At 38.2% G+C, this 19,915-nt stretch overlaps 1 protein-coding gene across 6 annotated transcripts in view; it reads right to left on the bottom strand.

Annotated features, from left to right (window-relative positions):
- LOC131064629 (uncharacterized) overlaps nucleotides 1–13,493 on the bottom strand; it is a 171,245-nt gene extending 157,752 nt beyond the window's left edge. For 2 of the 6 annotated variants that reach the window (XM_057998825.2, XM_057998834.2), the window contains exons 1-4: nucleotides 13,260–13,493; nucleotides 13,067–13,175; nucleotides 12,372–12,497; nucleotides 5,481–5,684 (exon numbers count right to left, since the gene is read on the bottom strand). In XM_057998825.2, coding sequence (XP_057854808.1) covers nucleotides 5,481–5,684; nucleotides 12,372–12,497; nucleotides 13,067–13,175; nucleotides 13,260–13,336 — 516 coding nt within the window. In that variant the 5' untranslated portion in view covers nucleotides 13,337–13,493. The remainder of the gene's footprint in view (nucleotides 1–5,480; nucleotides 5,685–12,371; nucleotides 12,498–13,066; nucleotides 13,176–13,259) is intronic. The other 4 variants (XM_057998853.2, XM_057998844.2, XM_057998871.2 and 1 more) reach the window with 4 other exon arrangements.
- Between the last annotated feature and the right edge of the window lie 6,422 nt (nucleotides 13,494–19,915).

Raw genomic sequence — 19,915 nt, 5'->3', positions numbered from 1 at the left:
TGACGCAATAGAAAACTGAGCATCATGTTTAATGACCTCATGCATTTGCTTGCCCAACTCTATCCTTGTAACCTTATAATCAGCAGCTGACATTTCATCAAGTGGCTTATCTACAATAGGTTCCACAATTTCAGCTACTTTCATCTTGTTGCTATCAACAGTTACCCTAGAGATAGTCTTGGCCTTCTTAGCAACTTTGGATCTGGACTGTTTGAGTTGCTGGTAGTCAAAGGCATCAGGTGAGATCTCTTGCTTCTTCCTTTTCGGGGTGAAAGAACTAAGCCATGGAGGCAAAGTCATCAACTCACTTCTAGTAGCAGCCGTAGGCAAAGGAGAAGCAGTTTCTATTTGAATTACCGTGGTCACCCTGGGAGGAATATCAGTTGGGACAGCGACCACGGTTTGCTCAGTTACCAATGGGCATGAAGATTGCCTCATGAATTCTTCAAAACCAGAAGTGGAAGTATCAATTTCTGATAACTGAATGCAAGTAGGAATATCTTCAGGAACTTTCAACACACTTTCTTGTTGATGATCAGGAGATGGCTCGTATGCTGAAATGAAGATTGCATTCTGAGGAGACTCATCCACGAGCAAATCAAGAGGAGAAAGAGGCGTCTCAATGGAAATTGGAGGAATGGCCTCATGAGGCGGGTCTGAAACTGGAGACTTAGGAGCGTCATCAGATTGCTGCCCCTCTTCTGGATTATCCAGATCGATCACCTGAACATGGAATCGTGATTTTTCCTTCCCACAAATAGTCGTCTCCTCAGGAGGGAGCACTCCTGCACGACTGACTCGTAACTTGATCCTTGTGCCCGAAGATGAAGCACCCTCCTTGTTGTCAATCTGAATCTCAGATTTCCGTCCAAGAGGCCTCGTAGAATCATCTTCTTTACCAACCTTGATTTTGATAAGTCTAACAGCATTACTTTTCAGCCATGCATTGGTGTTGGCCAAAATAGGCTGAAATCTGTCGAGGATGGATATGCACTTCTTGTGTGACCATTGGACCAAAGGAAGTGGAGCTTCCTCAACCCTCCGTGAAGTGTATTCAGGATCAAGTATATGCCCGTCATCAATCATCCCTTGTGGGATATCCGCCAAGTTCAAGTCAACAATTTGCTCAACAGTGAGCCTGCAGTAATCCATCTTGAGGACTTCAGCTTCTGTGCGGAGATCTACCCAGATGTCTTCAATGCGATGAACATGCACAAAGGATTTCTTGATCTTCTCCTTCATACCTCTATAATCAAAATCAGCTCTAGGTTTGAACCTTTTAAGCTTGATTTCCTACAATTCAGCCTCCATGGCCTTAGCCTTCACAGATGTGACAAGGGAGTATCGACCAATTTTCAATGGGTTTGTGGTAGAGATCCCCATTCCAACCTTGTGCTTGGCAGACTGAAAAGTGTGAACAGCCATGATCTGTCTACCTAACTCCATAAGAATTATCTTATCGGTTGGGTATCTTGGAAGCATGTATGGCTGACCATCATAGCATCCTATCCTCATATAGGTGAAGGTGGGAAATTGCAGAAACAAACACCCATACTCAGACACCTTGACCCATGCCTCATCTGATACTCTTTTGTTCCTGAGATCCATGTCAAACTGACACATGAAATATCCGAAGAATGCATCTTGGACCCTTCTAAAATGCAGTCTGCTGGGTTTCAACGACAACTGGTCATAATATTCCCAAACTGGTATAAGCGAGCGATCACCCTTGGTAGAAAGACCTGGAAAGTGTCTAAGTGATGCTGCTAAATATACCAAATAAGAATTCATGAAGAAGGTCATGGTGGTAGGAACTGCTGCAAGTTGTTCGCACAAGGCATCGTTGATGACTTCCCCCCATGAAATGTGATGTGACTGCCGTATGAACATAATGAACTGATACATCCATGGCTCAAAGACATTGGAATGCTCAAGGCCCATCATCCTGCTGAGAAGAGTGATGGTGTCTCCTATCTCCCATTTGAAATCACAACGGTACAACTTTGCCCACCTTGAGAAGGAAGGTCGTGGCTCTTGGATCCACCTATTGATGTGTCGCTTGCAATCTTTTTCCCTTTTCACATAATACTCTGCTACACTTTCTTTGGTGATTTCCATATAAACAGGTGCAAGAGGTATTCTGAAGACCTTCTCGATTGTATCCGCATCAAGACAAATTATAGCTTCACCATCATCATTTTTTATGACTCTTGATTCCTTGTCAAAATGATGGGCGCATGCAAGAACGAACTCAGGTTCTAGGGCAGCCACTGGGAAGAAAGATGCATGATGGATATGGCTGTCCAACAGCCGCTACAAGTTGTTATCCTGTGGATCTTCTACCCTGTTGATGAATTCTGCCCTATCTCTGTGTCCCTGATGCGATCCAAAGGAGAAGAAACCTGGGAAGGTGCAACCTCATTCTGATATTTGTCATATTTGTATTTCATTTTCTTTGGAGTTGAAGATGCCGGCAAATCTGACATTGATTGTGAACCTGGAATGCTGTGATGAAGACTTAAAAGAATTAAGGCAACATCATAGTTAGCTGCAAATATCATTCTTCCTTCTTCAAATGGGTAAAACTTTGATTCTTGAATTTCACGATTTTGTGAGAGGAAGAGGGGAAATATGTAGAAATGGGAAAATCTTGACTTTGACCAATTTCGGATCTTGGGAGAATTTTCGCAAGTATACAAGTTGGAAAGGACATACATGCAATCGGGGTTTTAAAACCCGAATACAAGTACACTTGTAAATTCGAAAATGGAGAAATGGACGACAAATGAGATTTTGACTTGCGGGAAATGATGGAAATGGAAAGTACAAATATGGGGAACATGAATGGATAGAAATGGGAAAATCCGGGAAAGTCATTTTCATGAAAATGGGAAGAACTCTTCGACATGTAATCCGGTTTTCAAAACCCGAATTTGCAAGGGAGGGGTATTTCACACTTTTTAAATTGGAATTTTAACCAAAAAATGGTTAAATTCCTTAAACGTAGGGGAAGAACAAGAATTTCCAGCGAACTTGAATTTCCAGCGAACTTGTAATCGAGATTAAAAATCCCGAATACAAGTAAAGAGGGAATTTTGGGAAGAACAATGCAATTCAAAAATTGCATACCAAGGGGAAAATTTCTCTCACAAAAACCGATTTTTTGGGGGAAGAACAACACATGCCAAAAATGCAACTAAGAACGAAAATAAAGAAAACAAGAAAATAATAAAATGAAGGAAAGAAAGGAAAGAGAACATAACTTTCTTGAAAATGCAAATGCTTCTCCAATAATGCAACAATCCTTGGAATGAAGAAGCAAAATCAATCAATAAACCCAAACCGTAATGCCAAACCCTTTACACGTTTTTGCAAGAATGTCTTATATGAAAAACGTGGTAGCAAAATGCAAACTTGGAGGCACAAGAAGAGGTCAAATCTTCCTCAAATCCCAACGCCTTAGAATGGAAAGCAAAAACGATTCATCTTGTCAAAGATTCGTGGCATTAAACCCTTCCAATTTACAGCCAAAGGAATCACGTTTTTGCAAAAACGTGGTACTCAATGCATCATTGATGGATCATTAAATAGTTTAAATCTTATCCCAAACTCCACGCCTAGGTGAGAGAAGGGAAAACGATTTAGGAGAATGCAGATTTGTGGAGTAAAAAATGCCCAAAATGTGGATTGAAGGAACCACGTGTTAGCTGATTTAGCTCAAAAAACCAGTAACAATAAACCCTAAATGGCTAAAAATGTGTTTGTAAATGCATGAGAATAGGATAGAATCCTAAACGCCTTGCATCTCCAACAAATCTCCACAAAAAAATCGCTTTGACATCTTCAACAAATCCGTTTTTCTTGCAAATCGGGTTTTGGGAGACAAACAAGAAGTTCGAATTGCCATGAAACAATGAAAATCGGGTTTTGGGGAGGAAATAACAAGTTCGAAATTCACTTTTTCCACTTACAAGGCAAAATCGGGATTTTTTAGACAAATGACAAGTTTTATTTTTTACTTTTTCACTTGCCAAGCCAAAATCGGGTTTTTTTGGAAAAATGACAAGTTTAAAATTGTCAAAAATGCACTTGCAAGGCAAAATCGGGTTTTTTGGAGCAAACTGCAAGTTTTAATTACTTGTAAAAGGGAAATAAAATCCCTACAACAAGTTAGAAATACTTGCACATATGTAATGGGGATTTAAAATCCCTATTACATGCAAAAAACCATTAAAGTAGGGGTTTTTTGACCAAACTGCAAGTTTACTTGTAATTGAGTCAAAAAATCCCTATTTTAACTAAAAAAGACCAAAAAACAATAAAAAAGACAAAAACAAGAAAGGGAAATTTAAAACAAATTGCAAGTAACATCTTTTAATAAAGATGCACATGCAATAAGCTAAAAATTCCCCTACAATAACCAAAACAATGAATATCATTAAAACTTGCAATTTGAAGAAAATTCTCCACCTGCAGTCGGGGTTTTAAAACCCGATTTTGAAGGAAAGGCATAGCAAACGAACCCAGAATTTGACGAAATTCAAAACGTAGTTCGAAGATAGACTGATGATTAAGCCAGTCCAAGGATTCGTCAAAATTCTGCCTCGGGAAGCGTGCCATAGAGTAAAAAATTTCATTTTTTCACAAAAATTTTATTATAGTGGTCCTTCATTTTTGGAAACAAAAATGAGGACAACAATTAGTAAAACTATTTTCTCACATGCTAATCATTTCTTGAACATGATAAGAATAAAAAACCAATGTGAAATCATATTTTTTGGGCAAACAAATTTATAACTAAATTTTGATGCTTCATTTTCAAAAAATTTATAAAAGATTGGATTTTGGTCCAGTTGGCTTCAACTTTATACTTGGCAAACTTTAACATCTTTAGAACATGTTAAAATAATAAACAAGAAAAAAATATGCATCATTTAGACACCAAATTGATCCAAAAATGCCACTCAATAAACAGTTTTAACCAGAGAAACGACAACTTTTTAAAAACACTTTCAAATGCAAGAAAATTATTCTGTCTAACCAAAAAATTACTATTTGATTTCTGACTCAAAAAACTACATTTTGTAGCTTACGTTATTCTCAAATTCTAAACAATTTTGAAGTTGTTTGCTAAATTTGTAGAAATGAGACAAAATAAGCATTTCAGCCACCCCATCTCCACAATGTGACCATTGACAGTCATCATCCCAGTTTCACGTAGACAAATGTAGACCTCTTTATTTTCAATAGTGTTCTACTGCAATACTTGGTTTAGATTACCAATAATTGCTTTATAAAATACAACACAATATGTAAATAAAATTGAATTACACCATCTCCGAACCACATCCATGTGCTTCTTTATGTAAGGAAAGGAGATCGAAGCAAGGCACAAATATGAGCTTGGAGCAAATGTAAAAGTGGCAATATCAAATGTTCGACCCAAGCTCACTTGAAACAGGAAACAGAAAAGCAAGTACCATTAAATTTGAAATTCCTATCTCACCAGAGAGGCAAAACCATACTTCTTTGAAAAGTGTTTCCAAAATTGGCTTTGCATTTGGGGTAGAAACCACATGCAAGTCCTGATATATGTTTGATAGTGCATCTAATGTCTTCTTGTGGCAATGATCATCAAGGCTCTGTGTTATTAGTAAGCAGTCAAGTTCTTCTAGATTCTCCAGCTGCCAAATAAAAACAAATGAAATGAGCATTTACAAAATAAAGTAAAATGGTTCTGAATTTGACCCACATCAACGGAAGTTAAAAAAATACTACATTTTTTTAATAATGACCACTATATTTGCCATCTCATATTCTATAGCATGCTATTAAGGATGAGAAAACTGTTTAAAGACTCAAATAACGTTTTGTGGTAGTAAATAATTCAATAATGACTAACAGGAAATCAAATGGACACCATCAAAACTATCACTTTGTTTTATGTAATGTCCCCTTTTAGGAACACTCAAATATATCAACTAAAACATCTGCCTATATGGTGGTTTGCTGTTCCTGCTTTTATGACTCTAAAATTCATGCAAAATAATTAAGTATATATCCGCCTTTATGTAGTAGATTCAAATGTCCTCAATCTGGCTGCTTTCTCTGATTAGAATCCTTATGAATATGCAACATCCATGAAACCTTCTCTGATTTATATAATTGAAATATGTATTTCCATATGGTAAACTTCTTCTCTACTAGAGCAATTCAAATCTGGAAATCAATAATTGATAATATTTCTTATTTTACACAGCCCACTCTACACTTCCTTTATATTCTACTGCTATGTTGCTGACTGAATAATTTTACATTCAGCACACTCAATTTTTTATTTTATCCACCAAATACCTCCCCCATGTATATTATTTCCTTCCCACGATTCTCTGTCTTCCACACCTGATATTCTTTTTTTCCACTCCATAATGATAAATTCCCTTTATGTAGCTTTTTATCTCTTAGAGACGTAGACTTTAGAAGAGATGTGTCTTTTCAATTACTAATCACATCATTTAAGTTTTCTTTTATGAGTTGATCAACACATAGATCGCATTCTTTAGCCTTTAATAACGATTGGTTAGTGGTAGAATTAACAACCAAATCACACCATAATACGTGGCTCTTAATCATTGCCAGCATTGAAATCGCTGCTTCTAATCAGAGCGTACCATGTTCAAATTAGATTGCTTATGGACTGCTTGTGTAATGGATTTATGGACTGCTTACATAATGGATCACTGCACATATGAATAAGTTACTTGACCATGAAGAGTTCGCTGTTTCATACTTGGTCGCTTGCTCACTAATGTTGATCTTTGTCATTCACTATATTATTCAAAGCACTTTTCTTTTGTTCTCCATACTATGGTTGATGTACATTACGTAAGGAATTCCTTGCTTGTCTTCTTAATAGACTGTCCCTCAATTATTGAAATCAGCCATCTTTTACAATCGCTTAGTCGCTGCATCTCTTTGATATCATACCCTTGACTGCTTGAGTCATGGTGAATGGGAACGAGGTAACTTGGACCTTCCCATAACCCGGATACAGTGGTCTTCTGAGTTTGGATCATTATCGTAACACAAGTCCTAGTCTGCCACTTAAACAATTATTGATAAGGTATATGAATCACTGATCAATAATGGCATACCTCCTCTCATATATCGAGAGATTTAGCTTTGAATATTATCATCTATAAAGATAATACAAGGAGCTTTCTTAATATTAACAATACTGGATGGTGTCTTGTTTGGGGACATCACATTTTACACATGTAGACAAATATTTTGTTTTGATCATCTGTTGACCATGACATGAGACCCTTTTGTAATATGGATGAGAACAGAGGTTACTTGTATACTTCTTGTAGTTGATTGTTTATAAGACATTTTGGAAGATGTATTGTATTATTGCATGTGATAGACCTTAACGCATTTCAGTATGGAAGGCATGATTGATTTCATACTTGTAATGTATAGTTATACATGAGCTTATAAACAATGAATAATAGTTGTTTAAAGAAGAGATACTGGTTGTCTTGGTGCTCCAGGCTCACTTCCTATAATTCTAGAGAAATAGACCAGATAGAGCTCCCAAGGATAGTTTTTAAGCTAAAATCAAATTACTTCTCATGGTCATAATACAACTGGATCTAGGCAACTTGAGAAGGGTGAGTGAACCTTCTATACCCTAGGCTCTGCTAGGCCAAGGAGGATGATCCTATAAGATCCAATAGGACAATTAAAGGTAATTAAGATTTTGATTGCAGAAAATAAACCATACCCTATGCATGGCAATAACCCAATCATCTGTGGGGTTTTGCAAATCACGATCTCTTAAACATAGAATACAAAAACTTGATACAACTAAACTTGGCAAAGGGCACATACTCCATGAATTTCTCATTAAATTAATCAACTTTAAACTCTTACAATCTTTTATGTTGACCAACACAAAACAAATTACCTTACAACCTAATAGACACCAAGAAATGTAAAATGATCAATTGCCCAATGATTGATGCCTTACCCATTGAAAATCAAAGTCAAAATTAGCAAAGCATGCAAAAAATGTATGTAAGATTTGACCAATGAACTAGAATTTATTCAGAAATCCAGGCAATGAAGCTCTAATTTCATTTTAGACAATAATTTATTCATAGAACTGAGGTTATCACATAAAGACAGATTGATTCATTATCTTTTAACCATCCAAAGTAATCTTTATATATATATATATATATATATATATATAATAAATAATTTTACATATGCATTTGGAAGCAGCTTCTCCAAGAAACACATAACCAAACCACTGGTCAAAAAAAAACAAAGTCAGCAAATGTGACCCAAGGCCTAAATACAAATAGCCCTACAAAAACTATGCTACTTCGAGATAACTCATTCTTATAAGATGACCTTCCCTTATGTCACCCTTCACAAAGACTAACCGACACCAACTTCCTACATTTCCAACTTAAGACATACTCCAATTGACACCATAGACTATTCCTAGGCACCAAAAAGAAAAAGAAGCAAGAGATCTAGACTCAAGGGAAAAGGCTTCTATTTATAGTGATCTGGACAATGCTCACCTAATCATTGGTTTATATTAGTCCATACTTTACATTAGAATTTAAAGCCTACAACTTATCCCTTGGCTTGCCACCTTGACTCAATTATCGTAGAGTCATATGAATATGCTAGAGTCTCCTAACTTGAAATTCATCATCACAATTTGCCCAATAGTCTTCTATTTTTGGCATGTGATAGTATCTACTTCCTATTCGTTCCACCATGAGGCCTGCAATATCATAGATAAGCTTATCATAGAAAAGATTGGAGTTGAATCAAGCAATTTCTACACCCATATATTTGGTATCGATAATAGTAAGGCACCTGTATATACCAATCTAAATGGTAAAGCAAACACATCTTGTCTTCCCTCCCATAAGAAATGAACCTTAGGCAACTATTGACAATACTCCATCAGATGACCTAATAACTAAGGTACCTCGAAAGAATATAGGGGTAAGAAGAGAAACCAAAAGCCCTTATATACTTTAAGATAGGAAACTATGTAAACCACTCTACCCATTTTGGAATCATTGCCCTCACCTGCTATAAATTCCTGATATGCATGTGGTTGTCCAAGGTCCTTACAAAATACATTAAAGAAGAATCGTTAAGTCTTTGGTAGTGTTTTAAATTTTAATGATTCATTGTAATTTAACTATAGATGATACTTGTAGATATGAAGTATATTATGAGCTAGGACTAGGTGTTGTACGCTTTACAATCCTCATAAAATTATATAATGTGTTGTAAATATTCGACCTTCATGGAATGAGATGCCACACATGGAGGGATCTCAAGATTCCTCAATTGGCACACAACGCCGCTTCATGTGTCTTATTATAATTGTGAGAAGTCATTGACAAGGGGGGTTTGTATTGGACTAGGAAAGGAATCTTTGACTGGCTAAGCATAGTCTCTAGTAAAAGGTGTGTAAGTGTAATTAGTGCCTCTACATGGAGCACTAGGAAGTTACACTTGACACTTGGCCACATGACCTCTAGACATTGACTTGTATCGTATAAAGACTTTGTTTCATAGGAAAGCAAGAAACAACTAACTATTTCTATATCAACAACTGAAACAAAACATATAGGAGCATTACAGGCCACAAACAAGTCATTTGATAGGGTGGTTACTAGAGGGTGCATAGATTTCCCATGACAATCCATCATAATGAAATGTAATGGAATCACATTCACAAAGAATTCAAAGTTCCATGCTAGGACAAAAGCACATCAAGGTTCACTTATCCCAATAAGAGCTCTCTAGCTTCTTCAAAGGATTTGGAATGGTAGGAATTGGAGGAGTATGAGATCCCTAGGGAGATTAAGACAAAGAGGGTACTGAAAAAATCCAAGACTAAGCCCCCTCCTGTGCAGTCACTAAGGACTCTATGGAGGTTGAAGCTTCGACTGAGAAAAATGACAAGAAAGTCACTCTTGCAAATTCCCTGCTGCAGGAGGTCACGGTTGTGAGGAAAGGAAATGCTAGTCTCCCTACTTTGAAGGGGGTTCCCTCTCCAAGGATTCCAGATCCCCTCCCTTCCTCTTCAAGATAGGAGATATATAACATGCTGGGGAAGTTTCAGGAGGTAGTGGACACTCAACATGCAGTGACTAATTGGTTTTTAACAAAAATTAACCGGTTAAATGTGAAAATGGCCATTATGGAAAAAAGGATGGGTGGTCAAATTCGAGCTTAGAGGAAGGTTGAAAGTAGAATGCTGCAAGGTTGGGAGGCAATTCAAAAGGTTAATAGGTTGGAGAAGGACATAGTTGACATTAAAGATAAACCTGTTACCATGAATGGGGATCTGAAAGACAAGAAGGATGATCACAATTGAAGATTGGTCACTCGAGAGAGAAAGAGTTAGTAAATATAAAGGATAGTCTCAACAAGGTCTGTCCAGAACAGTGCCACTGGTATCAAGATCCTAAATGAAAAACTTATGGAGTTGGCTAAAAGCCTTGAGATACAGTGTATTGAAGACACGACCATCTGTGCTGACAAGAGTATTAGGGCTGGCCCAAGTGTGAGGACAAGGAGCAGCAAAAAGAAAATGCTTGAGGAAGAGAAAAAGAAATTGCAAGACTTTGTAAAACTCCATGAAAGTTTCTACAGCAGGAAATGGAGGTGGCTAAAATTATTAAACAGATGTAAGCTAGAGTGCTCTATGTCTGTTGTTGTTTTTTCCTATTTTCTATTTTCTCTTATTGTTTGTGTTAGGGTTTGCTGCATACAAATGTTTTGATGTAGTTACACTGTTGTTTTGATTATCTTTAGCTGTTTGTAAAGGTTTTGAAGCCCCTTCAAAACCCATTTTAAATTTCTAATCAAAAACTTTGATGTGAAAAAGTTCAAGCAGATGAACTGTAGTTATAGTTTTGTGAGACGCAAAAGATTGTGAATAATGTCCTCATCATACCATTGCAAATGGATTAGTTCAGATATCATAGCAACCTATCCAAATTGATGTAAACTTAGCCAACTTAGCATAATAGACATTAAACTAAGTAGGACAGTTGGGTGATAATCTTATAACTATATTGTGACCTTTAACTCCTTCCTTGGAAACCCACTCTCCTAGCTCCATTCACATCAGCTGTCCATGGCAGCCCAGATTGGTCTAGGAAGACCCCCATGATGCATTTCCTCCTTGAAGATTTCTACATTGTCTAGAATTTAATTGATGTGAATGATTGCTTTACAACACAATTTTGTATTAGATGCCTAGTTGAACTAGCATGTGAAGAAGTCTACTTTGTTTGTAAAGAGAAGAAAGAGAAAGAAAGAGCTTTTCTTAATATAGTATATTGTTTACAAACTTTACAACTCTCCATTTTTTTGTGTTCTCTTATTTGTGCCTCCAAGACGTTCCCTCTTTGGAATCCAAGAATTTATTGTGCTTTTTCTTTAGAAAATTTATCGGTCACTTACTGCTTCAAGAGTTCATACTTATTATGTTGGAGGTGAGAAATAATCACACAACTTTCAAGCTTTCGGACATGTGAATAACTGTGTCTCCTCAACTAAGCTGCCAGGGTCTGGGGCTAACTTTTCTGCCCAAATCCCCCTAGGAGTTGCATCCATCCTCATCCCTCATTTCCTTAGGGAAATTCTTGTCGGGGCCTCAATGAGTTTACAAATATGCAACCCTAGAAAACTATATAATTGGCAAGCACCTTCTCGAGTGAACCATGGCCCACTTGACAAGAGCTCGTATTTTGAATGTTAGGACTCATATCTACGCTGAATTTCGATGGCTCATATTTTGGATGTTGGGACTGATGTCTACACCGAATTTCCATGGTTATACGAAATCTGATCAATTGTCTCTATACCGTAGATTATGTGTTCAAAAAAAGACTGAAGCATTATGAATTGCAGGTGTATCCAACATCTAATAGTATACTTATAAAAATAATATATTTCTTGAATGTAGATTGCATCCATTTTATATGCATTTGCTAAAGGAATTATTTCTATGGTCATACTTGGGTGTATCAAACGTCTAAAGGGATCCTCAAAAAATATATTTCTTAGATGTGTATTGCATCCAATTTATGTGCATTTGCTAAAAGAGAAATTAGAACATCTTACACAGCAGGACTTATTTAATTTCTAACTCATTCAATTCTTTAAACTGTTCTCCAATATACCATTGTACAAAACTAAACAAACTCTTGGTATATTTGGTTTTTCTTTTGTATTTGAAGGAATGCACCTTATTTCAAGTGTGGAGAACATCCATCTGGAAGTAAAGTAGAGAAAGTACAAAATGAAATTATTACCCGGAAATTCTTGAGGGTCTTTTTAGCACCATCAAACAGCCACGGCACACCGAAGTCGAGGTTTCCCACCAAAATGGGATCAACAATTATCCTTACTCCATTTACTTCCCACAACCAGCCATTCGCCTGCACCATTTCTATCATTCAATCAATGCCTTCGATTATTTTGTACTGCACTGTAGTGTTGCCCAAATTGCAGCAAATATAAATCTGATTCCATATGCTATTAAAGATGCATTGCTTAATTTTTGTGGGGGGAAATGGCGATGAAGTGTTTGCAGGTACAGTATAAGAAAAGTTAACTCTTCCGGTAAGATTTTGTTGGCCTCGAACACTGAAAAATGAGCAACTGTTCAACTAACTGACAAATTTCAACATACTTAAAGCTAGCATTGCATTAAAACTTGTTTCCTGTGCATCGGGATGGATGATTTCTTGAAGAGTTTTCTGCTTTATTTCTGTGAGCATCATCGGATGCAATAAATTAAGCAGATTTTGATAAGCCACTATTCATGAAAAACTAACTTAAAATTATACAATTAAATTTTAATAAATCATAACATAACTTGTCTGCTTGTTTGGAGATTGAATGATGTGAAATTAAAATCCCGGCAATCTATCTTTGCTTGTTATCTTAGTTAGAAGGCAAATGAATATCATGAATCTAAATGGGGGATTAGAGAAGGAATGGTGACCTCGAGGTAAGTAAGTGTAAGGGGTTTTGTTTGAACTGAAGTGACCCCACTGGCAGCTGCACTCATCTTAAGCCTCATCCTCCTAGAGACACTTCCTCTGCATCTGCATCTTTAACAGTCAACACAAAAACAAAATTTATATACAACTTTAATAAATTCGCCAATAGATAATTTAAATTGAGGAAATGGAGACCTGTGTGAATATTGGTTTGTATGGAAAGTCGGTGCATGAAACGCAGGGGATCGAGCAACTGTAGACGTAACAGCCATAGCTCGTTCCAAACCACGCTCTTCTTATTCACAGATCAAAGTAGGTGTAGTCTCGGGCATTTACGTGTACATTTATCGTCCGCCTTTTTGGGTGAGCTTTTCAAGTAGGTACGCGGCAGAAAAAGTCAGTTTATTTATTTTTATGTTTGAATAGAATAAAGTAAAAGGATTTTCCACAAGTTTTGGGTTTATATTTTAGGGCTGTGTGGCTGCATTTAAGCATAAGATAATATACAGTTATTTTATTTTATTTTTCAATAAAAGTGGATTATTCCACTAAACTTTTTTATTAATATTTTTTTATTTTATTTTTTTACACAGGATTCAAAGAGCATACCAGATGAAAGAACTCTGGGAAGAAAACCTCTGGTCACAACTCATAAAATAAACCTTAGTATCTAGCAGATCAGTTTATACACCTCGTGCAAAACCACATACAAAATGCGGTCACAACAATCAGTTTTACATAGAGCCCATATAATTTTCAAATGTAGACTCCACAGTTTCTTTCAATGGAAGAAGACAAAAATTTTCAAAGCCCTGTGTCAAATCACATGAGCCAAAAACCTTCCTGCCAAAAAAGAAAGTATTAAAAAACATTTGGAAAAACACTATTGTATCAAGTACCATGAGCTCGAACACTCCTCCAGACAACGAACATGAATACTTGAAATGTAAGGGGAAAGCGGGAATAATTATCATCATAAAATTTTACATCAACATTACTCAAGAAAATCACATAACTATTACTGCAAGCCTTCCCATACCCTAGAAGGAATTTCCTCAAAACCCACCTGTCGTTGATTAGCATTGCTATCAATGGCTAAATTTGCCAAATAATCTGCAATCTTATTAACTTCTCTGTAACAATGAGATAACAAAACAGATTCAAACAATTCTATTTTTTATAAAATTAGATCAAGTATATACCGCAAATTCCAACAATTTGATTTTTTTTCATAACACGTTGAATAATCACCATAGAATCACCTTCAATTATTAAGTCCTTAATTCCCAGAGAGATTGTCATATCCAATCCAAAAGACAAAGCATGAAATTCCGCATAATTGTTAGTTTTAAAACCAATAGCATGACACTTAGCTCGAATAAAATTTGCATTGTGATCATAAATTACCATGCCTACCCCAGCCGACCCAGGGTTGCCACGAGAGGCCCCATCAAAATTCAGTTTAAAGTGCCCCTTCGGAGGAGGTTTCCATCTAGCAGAGCATCTCTTACCTATTGCATCATTCTTTTTCAAAATTGAACCATGAGGGGGTAAAACTGACAAAATCTTCCAAGCTCTAGTAACTCTACTTGTAGGATTTTGCCAAGATCAAGGGCACAATGAAAAGCATAAAAAGAGAGACAATAGAATGACAAGAACAAACTGTATTCTCATCAATATGCAAATGATCAACTAGATTAACCAATATAATGAATATAGGCCTGCTTATATAGGCAAGGCCATATGGATGTACGAACACACAATTATGGCATGTGGCTCAATGAGAAACAAGGGTAGGTAAGAAATACTAGGGGTAGGTAGGAGAAATAATATAATATTCCACAAGAGGTGAATGACCCACCGAATGTGGAGTGTAACCGCAAAATAAGACCACAAAAGGTGGAATTTATCCTACAAGCTCTATCCCTATGTGCACACTTCCCTAAGTGTCTCAAATCCAAACTACGAAGAGATGCATTATCCTAAGTTAACTTAAGTAAAGTGTAATAATATCCAAAATGAATATTTATTTACACCGACACCGCCCCTTAAGTGCAACTTAGGGGAATAAAGACTCAAGTCAACAATGCAAGATGGGTCCCGGCTACTAGGCCATGATAGGTACCCATGTACAATATGTAAATGCAAGTCAAAACCATGCAAAGCAATCTCTCACAAACGGAGAAAGGGAGAAAACCCAGTGGGAAAAAACTCCCCCCCAAAAGAGAGATGAATGTACAAAAGACTCTCAAAGAAGAAGGACAAAACCTCAAAGAGGAAAAAGTCCCCCCCCATAAGAGAGGAAGGAGAAGTCAGCTGACCCCCCCTAATGACACATCCCGCACCCCCAAGAGAGCTCGCAATTGCTGGAACTTACTCTCGGTGAAAGATTTGGTGAATATGTCAGCAACCTGTTCTGTTGTAGGACAATACTGCAAATCAATGACCTGCTCCTGGATGACCTCTCGGATATAGTGCATATGAATCTCGATGTGTTTGGTCCGCTGGTGCTAGACCAGGTTCTTCGAGATTACAATAGCACTCTGATTGTCACAATGTAGAACTATCGGTCATGGAGTGGTGAATCCAAACTCTGTGAGGATCTGCTGGAGCCAAATGGTCTCAGTCGTTGCGTTAACAGCGCCTCAATACTCAGCCTCAGTCGAAGAGAGAGCAATAGCATGTTGTTTCTTGCTTTGCCAACAAATGGGGCCTGAACCAAGGTGAAAACTGTAACCAGAAGTAGACTTACGATCATCAAGATCGCCAGCCCAATCGAAGTCTGTGTAACCAACCAAGCGAAGTCCTGTGCCTGCTGCATAGTGAATCCCATAGTGATGTGTACCCTAGATGTAATGAAGGATGCATTTGGCGGCTTTCCAATGAAGCTCATGTGGGTCCTGCATGAAGCGGGAAACCATGCCAACTGCAAATGAAATATCAGAGCGTGTATGGGTCAAGTAGATGAGACTACCCACAAGCTGACGATACAAAGTGGCATCAGCTGGTGGAGAAGAACATTGAGCCTCAAGCTTGACTCTTGAAAGAAAGGGAGTCGGGGCAGGCTTACAATCAACCATATGAAAGCGTGCAAGTAGATCAAGAGCATACTTGGGCTGCGATAGTGTAATCTCGAAAGGTGACTGTGAAATCTCTATCCCGAGAAAGTAGTGCAAAAGACCCAAGTCAGTCATAGCAAATCTGTCATGCAAAGCAGATTTGACCCTGCTAATGATGGATGTGGTACTCCCTGTAATGATCAAGTCATCAACATAGAGCACAAGTATCAAGTGAGAGTCAACCTGTTGCAAAATGTAGACATTCGGATCGAAATGACACCTGGTGAACCCTGCGGAGAGAAGAAAGGAATCCATCTTGGCGTACCAAGCCCTGGGGGCCTGCTTAAGGCCATAGAGAGATTTCCTTAGTCTGCAAACCATGGAAGTATCCTGGATGAAACCCTGTGGCTGCTCCATATAAATCTCCTCATCAAGATCACCATGAAGAAAAACACTCTTCACATCCATCTAATGTACAACCCAACCATGAGCTGCAGCAATAGCAAGTGTCAAATGAATGGAGTTCATCTTGGCTACGAGTGCAAAGGTCTCAGTATAGTCAACACCTACAACCTGAGAGAAACCTTTTGCAACAAGACGAGCCTTATACTTATCCACACTACCATCTGCTGCAAACTTGGTCCAATAGATCCACTTACATCGAACCATCTTTCTCCCCTTAGGGAGATGGACTAAATCTCATGTGTTGTTCCTCATCAAGGAACTATACTCTTCCTCCATAGCTTGGTCCCACTCAGGAACCCCTGATGCGTCCCTAAATGTCTGTGGATCAGAAGCGGTAGCAATGAATGCATGTGGAAGATCCTGATGTTGTGATCGAGTTCTCTGTGTATCTGAAGGATCCCCAACAAGAGAACTCGTGGACTCAAGTGTCTGTCGAGCCCAACAAGGTCGAGGTGGAGGTGGAGAACGAGGCTCCTCAACTGCAAGTGGACCTGCGGAGGTGTAACCCTGCGAGTCGGAGTTGTAGGAGTCTCATCATCTGAATCACTAACATCACTATCCACAATGGAGGAAGGTGGAGGAGGTAGAGAGGCTAAGCTAGGAGAGCTTTCCTCAAAGTGAACACTCCTCTCAATGAACACCTCATGTGTCTCAGGATCCATCAATCTATATGCCTTAACACCCTCAGGATATCCAACAAATATGCAAGGCTGACTCTAAGGTTCCAATGCCTTGCGTTTCTGCGGAAGTATGCGAGCCCATGCTGGACACCCAAAGACTCTGAAATGTTTCACAATCGGTTTCCTACCAGCACAAGCGTCAAAAGGAGTAATACCTTGCAAAGCTTTGTGAGGAACCGGATTCTGGATGTGTGTGGCACAACTGATAGCCTCTGCCCAAAAGGCAGGATCAAGAGAACGTGCATGTATCATACAGCTAGCCATTTCTTTGAGAGTTATATTCTTGCGTTCTGTAACCCCGTTCTGCTGTGGAGTGTATGCGACAGAGTGCTGAAGATCAATCCCCTCAAATGTAGAAAAATCCTCAAGTCTTTTGTTCACATATTCCCTTCCATTATCTGTGCGAAGAATCTTGACCACTTTCCCTGATTGCTTCTCCACACGAGTCTTGAAGTCCTTAAATCTGTCAAATACTTCACTCTTATGAATAAGAAAGTAGACCCAAGTGAAGCGGGAGTAGTCATCAATGAAGGTGAGGACATAGCGGGCCTTACTAAATGAAGGTGCTGGAAATGGACCTGCTACATCGCTGTGAACAAGTTGAAGAACTTCCAAAGCTCTCCAAGCTTTCCCCTTATCAAACTTCTCCTCAGGATGCTTGCCCATGGAACAACCTGAACATACACCCTCTGAAAAACTGATTCAAGGTAGACCTATGACCATGTCTTTAGTGCTGAGCTGCTAAAGATACCGGTAGTTGAGGTGACCAAACCGCTCATGCCATAGCTTACTTTCCGAATTTGAATGAGTAAGCAAGGCCCTAGAAGGTGAACTTGGCACGAAGTGGGAGAATCAATAAAGCCTTGAGTTGTCATTGACTTGTCCCACTACTACCAAGGCATCATCATCAAGTTCCTTTACCACAACTGAATCTGGTGTAAACTCAACCTTTTTCCCATTCCCATAGTGAGTGATTTGGTAGATAGAGAGAAGGTTGGTAGACAAGTTAGGAACACAGAGAACATTCTCAAATGTTCCATCATCCATGTCAACTGAACCTTTCCCTTCAACCTCTACTTGTGTATCATCACCTATGTAAATGTGAGGTACCGTAGATGGCTCCAATGAAGAAAACTGTTCCTTTGTAGAACCCATGTGATATGAGGCACCCGAGTCAAGTATCCATTGCTGTGAAGAACTTGTTGTAGCCACAAATGCTTGCCCTTTTCCCTTAGACTGTGAGGAAGAGGAAGGAGATGAATCCTTCTTTGTGTAGGCAGATGGCAAGTTGATGTTGATTTTCTTAAGAAGATTAGTTAACTCATCAACTTGCTTTGCGTGGCATCGATGCTCATCATGACCATACTTCTTACAATATGCACAAGTTGGTTTATCCTTCTTAGGTGGTGTCCCCTTCTTGGAAAAGGATGAAAAATTGCCTTGTGATGGAGAGGATGATTGTCCTTTTTCCTGGTGTGGCTTAGACTTAGAGTGCTTCTTCTTCTTGTTGGAATCTTTGCCTTGACTTCCTTGATTCCCTTGATTAGCCACCAAAGTCTTGGACTTTGAAGACTTGAGAAGTCCCATGTTCAACAACTTGGATTGTTCCAATATTAACATTTCTGTGAAAGCATCAAATGAAGGCATAACATAGGAACTCCCCACTGTCAAACGATGAGTTTGGAAGCTAGACACAAATGCTGCATATTCTGGTGCAAGCTTGTCCAACAAGTTGAATATCAACTGAGCATCATTTTTGTCAATTCCACAATCCTTAAGCTTTGCTCTTAGCTCATTTACTTTGGTGACATAATCTTGGATTGTATCAAAACTCTTGGGATCCAAGTTGGTGAGCTCATTGTCAATCTTATAACCTTTGATTTCATCAACTTGACCATATAATTTATGAAACATATCCCAAGCCTCTTTGATTGTTGTACACTTCTCAATGTGAAAGATGAGATCATCTAATACATACTTGCGCAAAGTTCCAAGAGCCATGCAATTCTTAGTGAGCCATTCTAATTGAGCATTAGGATCAGCCTTAGGATCAGGTGGTGTTATTATTGTTCCATCTATGTAACGCGTGAGACCCTTTTCCATTAATTTACTCCATACTTTAATTTTCCATGATGCATAATTATGTGGAGTTAAAGGTGGAAATTTATGAGGACTCATTGCAACAAAAATGGAAAGAGCACAAAGAGAGGCACAATCAAACAAGACACCCCTCCAAATTCACTCAATCAAAGAACCCCCCCAAAAGTGATGATTTGGCACTTTATAATTAGTGCGTATACAATGGGCCACTTGCAAAAAATGGCAAAGTGGACTTCTGATTACAATTTACAACTACCTCAATAAGGCCAAAAGAGACTCAAACTGATAATGCAAGAGATCTAAACTAAGATCCAAGCACATTACAAGTACCTAATAGGCCAAAAGACCAATATTTGAAAGTACAATTTCCACTCAAAATCTCTGAAATCTGATCATAGATTATGAAAGTAGATGAAAAAACATGTACTTTAAAAAAAAACGGCACCTGAAAAGGAAGTCGTATGAGCTCAAACGAGGCCTTTGAAGTTGTAGAATTGAGGATTGGACAAGTACAGCTGAGAGAATCCGAAAATTCTGAAAAACCTGT

This window comes from Cryptomeria japonica, chromosome 1 (genome assembly GCF_030272615.1).
Source record: "Cryptomeria japonica chromosome 1, Sugi_1.0, whole genome shotgun sequence".
Classification (NCBI taxonomy): domain Eukaryota; kingdom Viridiplantae; phylum Streptophyta; class Pinopsida; order Cupressales; family Cupressaceae; genus Cryptomeria; species Cryptomeria japonica.
This window is presented reverse-complemented; position numbering and strand designations above follow the sequence as displayed.